At 51.2% G+C, this 14296-nt stretch overlaps 1 protein-coding gene across 6 annotated transcripts in view; it reads left to right on the plus strand.

Moving 5' to 3' along the window:
• Positions 1 to 14296, plus strand: part of LOC140425064 (tyrosine-protein phosphatase non-receptor type 3-like) — a 422164-nt gene that overhangs the window by 323047 nt on the left and 84821 nt on the right. For all 6 annotated transcript variants that reach the window (XM_072508895.1, XM_072508894.1, XM_072508892.1 and 3 more), the window contains one exon: positions 11182 to 11310. In XM_072508895.1, the coding sequence (XP_072364996.1) occupies positions 11182 to 11310 (129 nt within the window). The remainder of the gene's footprint in view (positions 1 to 11181; positions 11311 to 14296) is intronic.

Here is a 14296-nt window from a genome sequence, read left to right on the forward strand (position 1 = left end):
CCATGAAAAATGACAGTTAAGTACATACATGACAGAAAATGAGAACATTTTACCATTTAAAAATATTTTTATTAAACTTTTGACATTTTATACAAAAATACAAATAACAACAGTAACCGTAAGCTAAAAAGAACAATAAACTAATCTCCGCAACACTACCTCTCAAAAGGAGTACCCCCCCCCCCCCCCCCACATACTCCCTCAAACCCCACTCCTCAGCAACTAACAGTGACAGTTGCCATCTCCAGTAGAACCCTTCAATTGACCCCCTCACGGTGTATTTGACTTTCTCAAGGTGCAATAACTCTTAAGTCCCCTAATGCCAAGGCAACTCAACTGGACTTGCCTCCGAGCAACCAACGAGGCAAAGGCAAGGACATCTGCCTCGGCAGCTCTGGCATATCCAAAACCCCAAATATAGCTGCTAAGGGACACGGCTCCAGCTCAATGTTCAGTATCACCGACATGGTGCTAAAAACAGGAGTCCCAAAAACACAAGTTTGGGACAGGTCCAGAATATGTGCATATAATTAGCAGGTCCCCTCGAACAGAGCTCACATCTGTCCTCAACCCCCGAAAAGAAGTAACTCATTCTGGCTTTAGTAAGGTGTGACTTAACACTACTTTGAGCTGGATCAGGCTCAACTTCGCATATGTTGACGTGCCTCACTCTACACCTCTTCCTTAAATATAGGCTCCAGCTGCTCCTTTCATTTGGCCTTAATCCCCTCCGCCGAGACCGAATCCTTCCCCCAAAATCCATCCGTATATGCCAGACATACTACCCTCCTCCAAACCCGAACAGGAAAGGATCCTCTCCAGCAAGGAAGATGGCAGCGCCACCGAGAATGCCGGAAACATCTGTCGAACACAATTTTGTATCTGAAGGTACCAAAACGATTTCCAGCCCGAAAGCCCAATTTTCCCTTTCAATTCTTCCAGGCTAGCCACGTGCCCTTCAAGAATCGATCACACACTCTCTCCAGCCACTTCCACACTCCAAACGTAGCATCTAACTTTGCCAGCTTGAACAGGTGGTTAACACAAAAAAGTGCCAGCCTTGACACTAACCCCAGCTTGAAATGTTGACAGAGTTGACTCCATATTTTTAAAAGTGTAGACAACAACCGGGTTTGACGAGTACCTTGCAGGAGCAAATGGAAGAGAGGCCATCGCCGCTGCTCCCAAACTGGACACACTGCACGACCCAGACTCTATATGCACCTAGGTAGACCCCGGGTCCCCACACCATTCCAACACCTTCTTCACTTTAATGGCCCAGTAATAAAATATCAAATTTGGCAGCGCAAAGCCCCTGATTGTCTATCCCTCTGTAGAACACCCCTCCAAATCCTCGGAATTTTTCCCGTCCTTATGAAGCCTGATATAAGCTGCTCAGCCTCCTCGAAAAAATGACTTGGATAGAAATACCAGAAGACACTGAAATAGGAGAAGGAATTTTTCCACATATTCCCGTATGGCTCTCGAACCTTCACACAAAATCCGACAAAAGCCCTGCATCCAACCTCCATCCCATGCAGTGCATCCCGCCTGCCTCCAGCACTAGGTTTACTAAACTAAATGCAGAATGTGGTCAGATGTAATCACAGCTGGATATTCCACCTTCCTCACCCCAAAGAGGGAAGAATATCAAAGTAATCTATCCTCCAATACACCTTGTGCACCGGGGGGACAAACAAGAACTCCTTTCCGGTGGATAAATCGCCACAGGTCAGCACCCTGTCTCCTCCATGAACACAGAAAGCACCTTCACCATCCCGGAAGGAGACAACGACTTTGGCTTAGAGCGATCCAGCCTCGGGTCTAACACACAGTTTAAACCTTTGCCCCCAAAATCAGTTAGTGAGTGTCTAGATCCGGTATGGCGGCCAACAGCTGCCTTATAAATGTTACATCATCCCAATTTGAGGTGTACACATTTACTAACATCAACGACTTTCACTCCAATGTACCTGCAGCCATCATGTACGGGCCCCCCAGCCAAGACCTTCCCCGCCTGTCAGCGGACCCTCTTATTGAGTAAAATCTGGGCTCTACTATCAAAGCCTGAGTGGGAAAAAACAGACTCACTCAGACCTTCCAAAGACTGGTCTGGTCCTGCACGCACAAATGGGTCTCCTATAAAAACACCACATTAGTCCTCCAACTCTTCAGAGGAGAGGAAACTCACACCCTTTTCACAGCCCCCCACCCCCTGTACGTTCCAGGTGACTAGCCTTGTCAGGGGTCTCCTACTCCCTCACCATCGAGTCAGCCATTACCACAGTGATGAATCTTCCTTTGAATACAAATTCCTAGGCCTCAGGCCCACCTAGGATGGCTACCAGCCCCACCCAAGGATGAGACAAAGAAAATCCACTGGTCACTGTTAGCTTTCTACCCCACCTTCCCCCACTGAATATCTCCGCCCCCCCCCCCCCCCCCCCCCCCAAAGCTTGCAGACTACCTTCCGCCTCAGCTAACACCTTCCTCTTACCAAACAAACAAACTAGACTAATTTTGCTCCACCAAAGCTGGCCCAATAATAATAATAATCGCTTATTGTCACAAGTAGGCTTCAATGAAGTTACTGTGAAAAGCTCTGAGTCGCCGGTACGGGAATGAACCCGCTGTAGCGCACAAAGACTCCGAGAGACGAATAGAGTGAAGTCGATGAGGCTTTATTAAGCGTGACTGTTTCCCCCGCAGTTCGGTAGTAGACTGCCTGCGGGGGAGGACTCCAGGTACTTATACTCCACCTTCAGGGCGGAGCTAGAGGTCAACGTCCAACCAGGACCCGGGATCTGTCAGCCAATGACATCATTGCTTCACAGTCCCACATGACCCCTAATGCATACTACCACATTCACCCCTTGTTAAAAATGAACCCGGCGGGGTGATGCTTCGCATGGTGGTAAGGGTTTACAAGGCTGGTCCTGGGAGGAAAACTTTCACATGTTATAACAGTATGTACAAGGTTTTTTTTTTTTGTTTCAAACTATTTACAGTAATCGTCAGGAAAAGACAAAATGTTCTCGTTAAAAGTCCACAAAGTCCACATTGTACTGTTAGATCGACGCCACGAGTCGGTCGGGCGGTCTGGTCGTCCGTGTCGATCGCCTCGGCCCCGGTGGTGGTGGTGGTGCTTGTTTCGGTGTTGTCTTCTCCGGGAGCCTTACGGTTTCAGCTTGGGCTTCATTCCTGGTCGGGCCTGGGAGGAGGACTGATCCTCCTGGGAGGGGGGCGGTCGCGGGGTGCAGCGATGGCAGGAAGGGGGGGGTTGGGTGATTGGTGTCGGTGGGGGGTGTGTGTGTTGCCGGCGGGCGCCAGATCTCGCAGAGAGACCGTGTCCTGTCGGCCGTCGGGGTACTCCACGTAAGCGTACTGCGGGTTCGCGTGAAGGAGGTGAACCCTTTCGACCAACGGGTCCGACTTGTGCGCCCGCACGTGCTTTCGGAGCAAGTTGGGTCCTGGGGCCGCCAGCCAGGTCAGCAGCGACGTTCCAGAGGAGGACTTCCTGGGGAAGACAAGGAGGCGCTCATGAGGCGTTTGGTTAGTGCACACAGTAGTGACCGGATGGAGTGGAGGGCGTCCGGAAGGACCTCCTGCCACCGTGAAACTGGGAGGTCCCTGGACCGTAGGGCCAGTAGGACGGTCTTCCAGACCGTGCCGTTCTCCCTCTCTACTTGCCCGTTCCCCCGGGGGTTGTAGCTGGTCGTCCTGCTCGAGGCTATCCCGTTGCTGAGCAGGAACTGGCGCAGCTCGTCACTCATGAAGGAGGACCCCCTGTCGCTGTGGACGTATGCGGGGCAACCGAACAGTGTGAATATGGTGTTCAGGGCTTTAATGACTGTGGCCGCGGTCATGTCAGAACAGGGGATGGCGAATGGGAAGCGGGAGTACTCGTCCACCACATTAAGGAAGTATATGTTGCGGTCGGTGGAGGGGAGGGGTCCTTTGAAATCCAGACTAAGGCGTTCAAAGGGGCGGGAAGCCTTAATCAGGTGCGCACCATGCGGCCTGAAAAAGTGCGGTTTGCACTCTGCGCAGATGTGGCAGTTCCTTGTGACTGTACGGACCTCCTCTAAGGAGTATGGGAGGTTGCGGGACTTGATAAAGTGGTAAAACCGAGTGACCCCCGGGTGGCAGAGGTCCTCGTGGAGGGTTTGGAGGCGGTTAATTTGTGCGTTGGCACATGTGCCGTGGGATAGGGCATCGGACGGCTCGTTCAGCTTTCCGGGACGATACAAGATCTCGTAGTTGAAGGTGGAGAGCTCGATCCTCCACCTTAAGATCTTGTCGTTTTTGATTTTGCCCCTCTGTGCATTATCGAACATGAAGGCTACCGACCGTTGGTCCGTGAGGAGAGTGAATCTCCTGCCGGCCAGGTAATGCCTCCAATGTCGCACAGCTTCCACTATGGCTTGGGCTTCCTTTTCCACTGAGGAGTGGCGGATTTCTGAAGCGTGGAGGGTTCGGGAGAAAAAGGCCACGGGTCTGCCCGCTTAGTTAAGGGTGGCCGCTAGAGCTACGTCGGAGGCGTCGCTCTCGACCTGGAAGGGGAGGGACTCGTCGATGGCGCGCATCGTGGCCTTTGCGATATCCGCTTTGATGCGGCTGAAGGCCTGGCAAGCCTCTGTCGACAGAGGGAAGGTCGTGGTCTGTATTAGGGGGCGGGCCTTGTCTGCGTACTGGGGGACCCACTGGGCGTAGTATGAAAAAAACCCCAGGCAGCGTTTCAGGGCTTTTGAGCAGTGCGGGAGGGGAAATTCCATGAGGGCGCGCATACGTTCGGGGTCGGGGCCTATTATCCCATTGCGCACTACGTAGCCCAGGATGGCTAGCCGGTTGGTGCTAAAAACGCACTTGTCCTCGTTGTACGTGAGGTTCAAGGCTTTGGCGGTCTGGAGGAATTTTTGGAGGTTGGCGTCGTGGTCCTGCTGATCGTGGCCGCAGATGGTTACATTGTCGAGATACGGGAACGTGGCCCGCAACCCGTGTTGATCAACCATTCGGTCCATCTCTCGTTGGAAGACCGAGACCCCGTTTGTGACGCCAAATGGGACCCTTAGGAAATGGTATAATCGCCCGTCTGCCTCGAAGGCTGTGTACTTGCGGTCACTTGGGCGGATGGGGAGCTGATGGTAGGCGGACTTGAGGTCCACGGTGGAGAAGACTTTATATTGGGCAATCCGATTGACCATGTCGGATATGCGGGGGAGAGGGTACGCGTCTAGTTGTGTGTACCTGTTGATGGTCTGGCTATAGTCTATGACCATCCTTTGCTTCTCCCCTGTCTTTACTACTACCACCTGTGCTCTCCAGGGACTATTGCTGGCCTGGATTATGCCTTCCTTTAGTAGCCGCTGGACTTCGGACCGAATGAAGGTCCGGTCCTGGGCGCTGTACCGTCTGCTCCTAGTGGCGACGGGTTTGCAATCCGGGGTGAGGTTTGCAAACAAGGACGGGGGTTGCACCTTGAGGGTTGCGAGGCCGCAGATAGTGAGTGGGGGTATTGGGCCGCCGAATTTGAAGGTAAGGCTCTGTAGATTGCACTGGAAGTCTAATCCCAGTAATGTGGGGGCGCAGAGTTGGGGAAGGACGTAGAGCCTGTAGTTTTTGAACTCCCTCCCCTGCACCGTTAGGGTAACTATGCAGAAGCCTTTGATCTGTACGGAGTGGGATCCTGCAGCTAGGGAAATCTTTTGTGCGCTGGGATGGGTGGTCAAAGAACAGCGTCTTACCGTGTCGGGGTGGATAAAGCTCTCCGTGCTCCCGGAGTCGACTAGGCATGGTGTCTCGTGCCCGTTTATCAGCACCGTTGTCGTCGTCGTCTGGAGTGTCCGGGGCCGAGCTTGGTCCAGCGTTATTGAAGCGAGACGTGGTTGTAGTAGTTGAGCGTCTTCTTCGAACCCCGTGGAGCCGTCGACACTGGGGTCCGTTGTTGCCATCCAAGATGGCGTCGGGGTTGAACAAAATGGCTGCCCCCATGCATCGCACATGGCTGGGGGGTCACAAGATGGTGGCGGGGGTGGACAAAATGGCCGCCCCCATGCGTCGTACAGGTCTGGGGTGGTCCAAGATGGCGGCGCCCTTCCTCCCCTCGTGGTGGCCGGGACCCAAAATGGCTGCGCCTGCGGGTCGCACATGGGGCGCTGGGGGGGTTGGGGAGCGTTAGGAACGCGTGGGGCTCCCTCATCTCTGGGGACAGCGGTGGTCGGGACCCAAATTGGTAGCGCCGGCGGGTCATACGTGGGGCACGGTGGGGGGGGGGGTTTGGGGGGCGTTCGAGCCGCGCAGAACTCCCTCTTCTCCGGGGAGAGCGGTGGTCGGGACCCAAAGTGGTCGCGCCGGCGGGTCATACATGGGGCGCGGGGGGGGGGGGGTTGGGGAGCGTAAGCGGCGTGCAGGGCTCCCTGTTCTCCCGGGACAGCGGCGACCTCGCGGGACCGGCACACAACCGCAAAATGGCCCTTTTTCCCGCAGCTCTTGCAGATCGCTGCGCGGGCCGGGCAGCGCTGCCGGGGATGTTTCGCCTGGCCGCAGAAATAGCAGCGGGCGCCCCCGGTGCGACTTGGCGTTTGGACCGTGCAAGCCTGTGGGGTGTCCGGGGGGGGGGGGTGGGTTTGTCGCGACGGGTACGTATGGAGCCCAATGGGCTGCCGCGCGTTCGGGGCCGTAGGCGCGGGTATTTCGCGCAGCCACGTCTAGGGAGGCTGCTAGGGCCCGTGCCTCTGAGAGTCCTAGCGACTCTTTTTCTAGAAGTCTTTGGCGGATTTGGGAGGAGTTCATACCTGTCACAAAAGCATCGCGCATTAACATGTCCGTGTGTTCATTTGCGTTCACCGACGGGCAGCTGCAGGCTCGTCCCAAAATTAGTAGCGCGGCGTAGAATTCATCTATCGATTCTCCAGGACTTTACCGTCTCGTTGCGAGTTGATAGCGAGCGTAGATCTGGTTTACTGGGCGGACATAGAGACTTTTTAGTGCTGCGAACGCCGTCTGGAAATCCTCTGCGTCTTCGATGAAAGAGAAAATCTCCGTGCTTAACCTCGAGTGCAGGACCTGTAGTTTTTGGTCTTCTGTGACCCGGCCGGTGGCCGTTCTGAGGTAGGCCTCAAAACAAGTCTGCCAGTGCTTGAAAGCTGCTGCCGCGTTCACTGCGTGGGGGCTGATCCTCAGGCATTCCGGGATGATCCTGAGCTCCATAGTCCTTTTTAGTCATGCTTAATAAATTGTAGCGCACAAAGACTCCGAGAGACGAATAAAGTCGATGAGGCTTTATTAAGCGTGACTGTTTCCCCCGCAGTTCGGTAGTAGACTGCCTGCGGGGGAGGACTCCAGGTACTTATACTCCGCCTTCAGGGCGGAGCTAGAGGTCAACGTCCAACCAGGACCCGGGATCTGTCAGCCAATGACATCATGGCTTCACAGTCCCACATGACCCCTAATGCATACTACCACACCCGCGCTGCTGGCATTGTTCTGCATTACAAGTCAGCTATTTAGCCCACAGTGCTAAACCAGCCTCTCCCCCCCTCTCAGCTCCCATTCAGTGGCTCACTCATTATTACTCATGAGGTTTCTCCCACCAAGGATCCCTGCCCAAAAGGGCAACAGAAAGCAAAAACATAATACCCCTGGCCCATCCTCCCTACCCAATTGCCCAAATCCCAACGTCCTTATTGTTCTGCTCTTCACCCCCCCCAAACCAAGTTCCATATCAAGCACCCTTTTTTACAACCTCCACCTGCCATCCTGAGGTTCAATCACCTCGACCTGTTTTCCAAGTCCTCAACTTTGCCTTCAGGCCCTTGTTCTCTGCCACGAGCAGTATCTCTGCTTCCAGCCTCCTCCACACCCTTCAGCGTCTCACCTTGCTCCTTCCCAGCCTTCGACGTCTTACCACCAATCCCAGATCTGGCCCAATGCCTTCTCAATGGTGGCCTTGAAAGACTCCTTCAATTCCTTTCCTTGACAATCAAACTGTCCATCTGCTTCCTGAACTTCTCTAGCTCCTGTGCTATCACCACATCCAGTGTGTCTACCGTGATGGGTGCGGCCGCCATCTTCTCTCCCTCAGATTCCCTCACTGGACTACCAGCCTAGGGTTTCTTTCCAGTGAGCTTTTTCTATGAAATGTTCAACATAGCTCGATCGACTAACAAAATTCGGCCAGATAGGTTTAAAAGCAGAAATCCCCCGAAAAAACGGGCAAAAGGATTTGAAAACAAGGACTTTGGCTGGAGCCACCTTTTGTGCGACCTTTCTCACATTCTGTAACCAGAACTCTCCACGATTTTACGTTTTTAACCTCATGTGCCCCTCTTTATCCCCACTCCTCCCAATCCTCGTTCACCCTCCATAGGATGGAATGTTAATCACCCCTTGTTCTAATAATTTTACAACTGACGTCATGCCTGTTTGAAGATGCAGATGTGCTAAGCTAAGCAGCCATTCAGTGATGGTGTTTTGTCACATAAGAATTGAGCATCTATGTTTCAAATTTACCTTAAGAGGGCAAGAGAAGCATCTTAGTTATTTCAACATTTTGCGAGCAGTATGGATAGAAAGCGGTTAGCAAACAGGAAGTAAAAAGTTGGAATAAATTGATCTTTTTCTGATTGGCAGGCAGTGATTAGTGGGGTACCACAGGGATCTGTGCTGGACCCCAACTATTCACGTTATATATTAATGTCTTGGACAAGGGAACTAAGTGTCGTATTTCTAAATTTGCAGATGATGTGAAGTTGGATGGGAGGGTGAACTGTGAGGGGGATGCAGAGATCTTTCAGCGGGATTTGAACAGGCTGAGTGAGTGGGCATATGCATGGCAGAGGCAGTATAATGTGGATAAATGTGAGGTTATACACTTTGGTAGAAAAAATAGGAAGGCAGATTATTATTTGAATGGGTGTAAATTGAGAGAGGTGGATACACAGCGAGACCCTGGTATCCTTGTGCATCAGTCATTGAAAGTAAGTGCGCAAGTCCAGCAGGCAGTAAAGAAGGTAAATGGTTTGTTGGCCTTCATAGCAAGAAGATTTGAGTAAAGAAATAGGGATGTTTTACGACAATTGTACAGGGCATTGATGAGGCCACACCTGGAGTATTTGTGCAGTTTTGGTGTCCTTATCTGAGGAAGGGTGTTCTTGCTATGATGGGAGTGAATCGAAGACTGATTCCTGGGATGGCGGGACTGTCATATGAGGAGAGACTAAGTCAGTTAGGATTATATTCATTGGAGTTGAGAAGAGTGAGAGGGGGATCTCATAGAAAGTTATAAAATTCTAACAGGTTTAGACAGGGTAGCTCAGAAAATGTTCCTGATGGTGGGGAAGTCCACAACTAGGTAGGGGTCATCATTTGAGGATAAGGGGTAAACCTTTTAGAACTGATGTAAGGAGAAATTTCTTCACCCAGAGAGTGGTGAATCTGTGGAATTCACTACCACAAAAAGTAGTTGAGGCGAAAACATTGTGTAATTTCAAGAAGGAATTGGATAGGCGGGATCAGGATATTGAACTTGATGATCAGCCATGATCGTATTGAACTTGATGATCTGCCACATACAGCCTCGTTTTGTACAATGGGGACCTCCGCTTGCTGGAACTCCCTGTTGTAGCAATTTCTGAGGTCCCTGAAACAATTCCCCCCCCCCCCCCCCAGCCTGAATGCACTAGGGGATGGTCCCCATGCCAGGCAACTCCATCCCAATCACACGCGTGCAAAAATGCCAGCTTGGCACCTTGGTAGTGCCAACCTGGCACCACCCATGATTGCTGGCAGTGTCAGGCTGGCACCCAGGTTGCACCAACATGCCAGACTGGAACTGGCAGGATACCCAGGTGGCACCAGCAGTACCAGTGCACCACCCTGCCCAAAGCTGCGGGCTTCCTAATCCCTGAGAAACCCTCACGAGTGGCATTCTGTCTGATCCCCATTTGTGGGGACCAGTGCTGATCGGCGCTCACCTGAAGTCTCTGAGACGAAAGGCATGAATGTCAAAGCCGCAGGTTTTTTAGAGATTATACCAGTCAGCAAAGACCGAACAGGCTGGGATTGAACAGTGACCTGATAGAAGTCCATACAAGAATGCTAGAAATAGGAGCATGAGTAGACCATATGATGCATCGAGCCTGCATCACCATTCAATTATTATTTTTAATAGGGTGTGAGTATCACTGGCAAGGTCAGCATTTGTTGCCCATCCATAATTGTCATGAGTAAGTGGAGGTGAGCCTCTTTCGTGAACCACTGCAGCCCATTTGTTGCAGATATCCCGACAGTTCTGTTAGTGAGGGAGTTACAGGTTTTTGACCAATGCGACAGTGAAGAAACGGTAATATAATTCCAAGTCTGTACAGTGTATGGCTTGGATGGGAACCTGCAAATGATGGTGTTCCTAGGCATCTGCTGCCCTCGTCCTTCTAGATGGTAGAGGTCATGAACCTGGAAGGTGCTGTTGAAGGAGGCCTGATGAGTTGCTGCAGAACATCTTGTTTATGATCCATATTGCTGTCACTGTGTGTCGATGATGGAGGGAGTGAATGTTTCAGGTGGTGGATGGGGTTCTAATCAAGTGGACTGTTTTGTCCTGGATGGTGTCAAACTCGAGTGTTGTTGGAGCTGCATTCATTCAGGCAATGGGAGAGTATTCTATCATAGTCCTGACCTATGCCTTGTAGATGGTGGTTAGGCTTTGGGGAAGTCGTGAGGTCGCAGAATAATGTAATTGAATCCTATAGTTATTCCAAATGATTATTGTCAGTTGCCCAGAAAGGGGGCTGCCTATAATAAGTGCAGTCATGCAAGTGGCAGGGACTGTATATCAATTCAATATTTTGTGCAGACATTGTATTGAGACATCAACTGTCAATGGACACCCACGTTTTTGATTCATGATGATCAGATAAATTGATTAATAACTGTGACATTTATGAAGATTTATTGTGAAATCTGCAGTTGACCACAGAGATCAACTGTAATTACAAAGAGATTATGATGTTTTATTGCTTAGTGTATGTTCTGTTTTAATCTTTTCCAGTGTGATTAATAATTGAATATTTTTTAATTAAAGTTATTATGTTTTGATTTATTTTTGATTTGTTCAGTTTTGACAGTTTGTTCACTCTTGATTTTTTAAATGACCTTTGCTTTTGGTTTTCTTTTATGTTGCAGGTGAAATGCCATCAGTATTGGCCAGATCCGCCAGAAGTATGCAAGTACGGCAGATTTCAGGTCACATGTCACTCAGAGGATTGTAGTATTGCTTACATATTCAGAGAAATTACACTTACTAATTTAGAGGTAGGACTCACTTATTCCTAGATTATAAAAAAACAAATTGTTTTTTGCAATTGTATTTTGTTTCAGAATGTATTTCTTATTCCTTTTGTAAATTTCAGAGAATAATAATAAAATAAGAAACATCCAGTCCTCCAAATTGTAAATAAAAACAAAAGATGCCAGAAATGCGCACCAGACCAGTCAAAATCTGTTGGGAAAAGACAGGTTATTGCATTATGTGTTTGGACCCTTCCGCAGAGGGAAAACTAAGAAATCATACCATGGGTGTGATTTAATGGAAACGTTTCGAAATGTCATTTTGGGCCGATTAGCGGAGTGTTTCCCAACCGCGTTGGTAAGATCGTGACCCGTATTTAACAGCACTTAGTGCTGAAAATGAGCCCCCACGAGCTACTCGCCATTACTGGCTGTCTGGCCGTCTGATTCGCCAGACTTGCGCCTCAGCATCTCGCCACTAACAAGAGGGAGCTGCTTTTAAATGCTCCCTCACCACTTAATCCCAGCTAACACACAAGCATGGAAGCGTGCTGATCTCCTCGCTTTGGGAATGCCAACCTGGACAGGCTTTTCAAAGCTGTGAATGAGAGACAGGGTATCCTGTTCCCCCGAGGGGGTTGGAGGGCCACCAGTCCCGCCTGGGAGGCAATGGCCATGGCCGTGGCTGTCAGTGCGAGTAACATGACCAGGAAGACGAGCGTCCAATGTTGGAAGAAGGACAATGACTTCCACTGAGCTTTAAGGGTAAGTTACCACCTCTCTCCTGGCATAAGTTCCGCCTAGCACCCTTCAAATTTCCAACTCACCCCCCACAAATCACTGGCTGACACCTCACACCCTCCCCACATCTGATCTTCATGCCTGTTCCTCAGCACCACCAGGCACCCACCAGCACAACCCTTTCATGTCCAGTTGCGGTACCACACATGCTATCTGCCATAGACCCCCCACCCTCCGATCCATCAAGCGCGCAGCTCACAAAGCCGTCTCTTTGTCCCACAGTAGAAGATAGCCCATAATAAGCAAGAAGGGACAAGACGGGGGCAGAGTACCCAGTTATCTGAGTCCTAACCCCCTTTTGAGGAACGGGCTCCTTAAATCGCGGGGATGTCCAAGAGAGCAGTCATCGACGGCAAGGTTGGCCTGCCCCTTCCACTGCCCCTGCACCCAGACCTGTCTCAAGTGAGTTGTTCATGTCCATAAGACATAGGAGCAGAATTAGGCCACTTGGCCCATCAAGTCTGCTCTGCCTTTCAATCAGCTGATATTTTTCTCATCTCCATTCTCCTGTCTTCTCCCCATAACCTCTGATCCCTTATTAATCAAGAACCTATCTCTGTCTTAAAGACACTCAGTGATTTGGTCTCCACAGCCTTCTACAGCAAAGAGTTCCACAGATTCACCACCTTCTGAAATTCCTCCTCATCTCTGTTTTAAAGGATTGTCTCTTGTTTAAAGGATGTCAGACAAAATAATCCTTCCCGCTCACTGACCACATGTCCATTCTCTCACAGGAATTCCATCTGATGAGGCTGGGCCATCTGGAGTCGCCATTCCATGCCCCCCCTCCTCCACCCCATCCCAAGGGACCACCTCGGATGACAGCACAGAGACAAACACCTCGGCGGGCGACATGACTGGATTGGCCTTTGGGGCACAATCTGGTGAGCACCACACAGTTGCTGATGACATCAGGTGGAGGCAGCAACATCCAAGGGAGTAAGCATTCAGAGGCCTGCTGGATCCCAGGACTATGCTGAATCCCAGTCAGGTGCTGAACCTCTGGACAAGGTAATCTCAGAGCTGAGGCAGATGCTAGAACTTGACCGTGAAATTCAGGAGGGGATGTCAGTGACCTTCCAGCGAGTGCATAGCCAATTGGAGGAGTCCCAAAGGGTATGGGCGCAGGAGATGATGCTGACAATGCGAGGCACCGAGGCCAAGACTGCAAGGGTGGAGACTGCAGTAGAAAGCCTGCAGCATGAGGTCAGCGTCTTGAATAGTGATGTCCAAGGCATGGCTCAATCTGTGGCAACGATGTCTGAGGGCCTTGACAACATGTCCCAGTCGCTGAGGGACATGTCCCATATGCAGGTGGACATTGCCAAGGCACTGCAGAGCCTCATTGAGGGCATCAACACCAGGGTGCAGATAATGGGGAGGTGCCAGGTCTTGCAACGCCAGATAACGCAGAGGTCTCTGGAGCTCATTCCAGCTGCACCTCCGTCCCATGGAGATCCCCAGTGCCCTATGGGGCACCGTCAGAGAGGAGGAAGCGCTGGAGGCCAACCTGGGGCCTGTCACCAAAGAGATTACAACAGTGTCCAGTTCTTCCGAATCCCCCTCCTGACACTGGCCCATCTCAAGGGCAGTAGGCAGAACAGGGTAGCACGGCGAAGACAGTGACACCGGTAACACCGTCAGCAGAAAGATAGGAATCAGACTTTGGCTAGAACTGAGGAGCACCAGTGCATACCTCTCAGCGAGTTATCATCACTCTCCTGCCTTGTATGTTGTCCCGCTGACAGTTTCGACACAAGCCCACCACCTTGCGGTGATGTTATACAGACCCTGAGAAGATGCAATAGGGTAGTCGGGGCAGCTGGGGGTGGTGTGTGGGGGTGGCGATGGGGGAGGGAGGAGGGGAATGGGAGAGGGTGTGAGCTGACAGACAAAGCCATGTCCTAAGAACCGGGTGAGGATGAGGGCCTCCCTGGTCTTCTGAGCATGCTGGACCCCCCCCCCCCCCAGTATCGGTAATGTACACTGAAGGAAAACACAAAGAGGCAGGAATATAACGTAGACACTGGTGCACACCAAAGACGAAATTGAGACAGGTAACAAAAATAATACCACCAGCTGCCGAGTCTCCCCCTCCCCCCCCACCCCCTCCCTCCCCCACCCGAGCACTGGGACAGCAGATCCAGTGCCCTTGAGCTACATGCCGGAAAATGGAAATGGCTACTCACCTCCTCCGTTCCCCTCAGCA

Source organism: Scyliorhinus torazame, chromosome 6 (assembly GCF_047496885.1).
Source record: "Scyliorhinus torazame isolate Kashiwa2021f chromosome 6, sScyTor2.1, whole genome shotgun sequence".
Taxonomy (NCBI): Eukaryota; Metazoa; Chordata; class Chondrichthyes; order Carcharhiniformes; family Scyliorhinidae; genus Scyliorhinus; species Scyliorhinus torazame.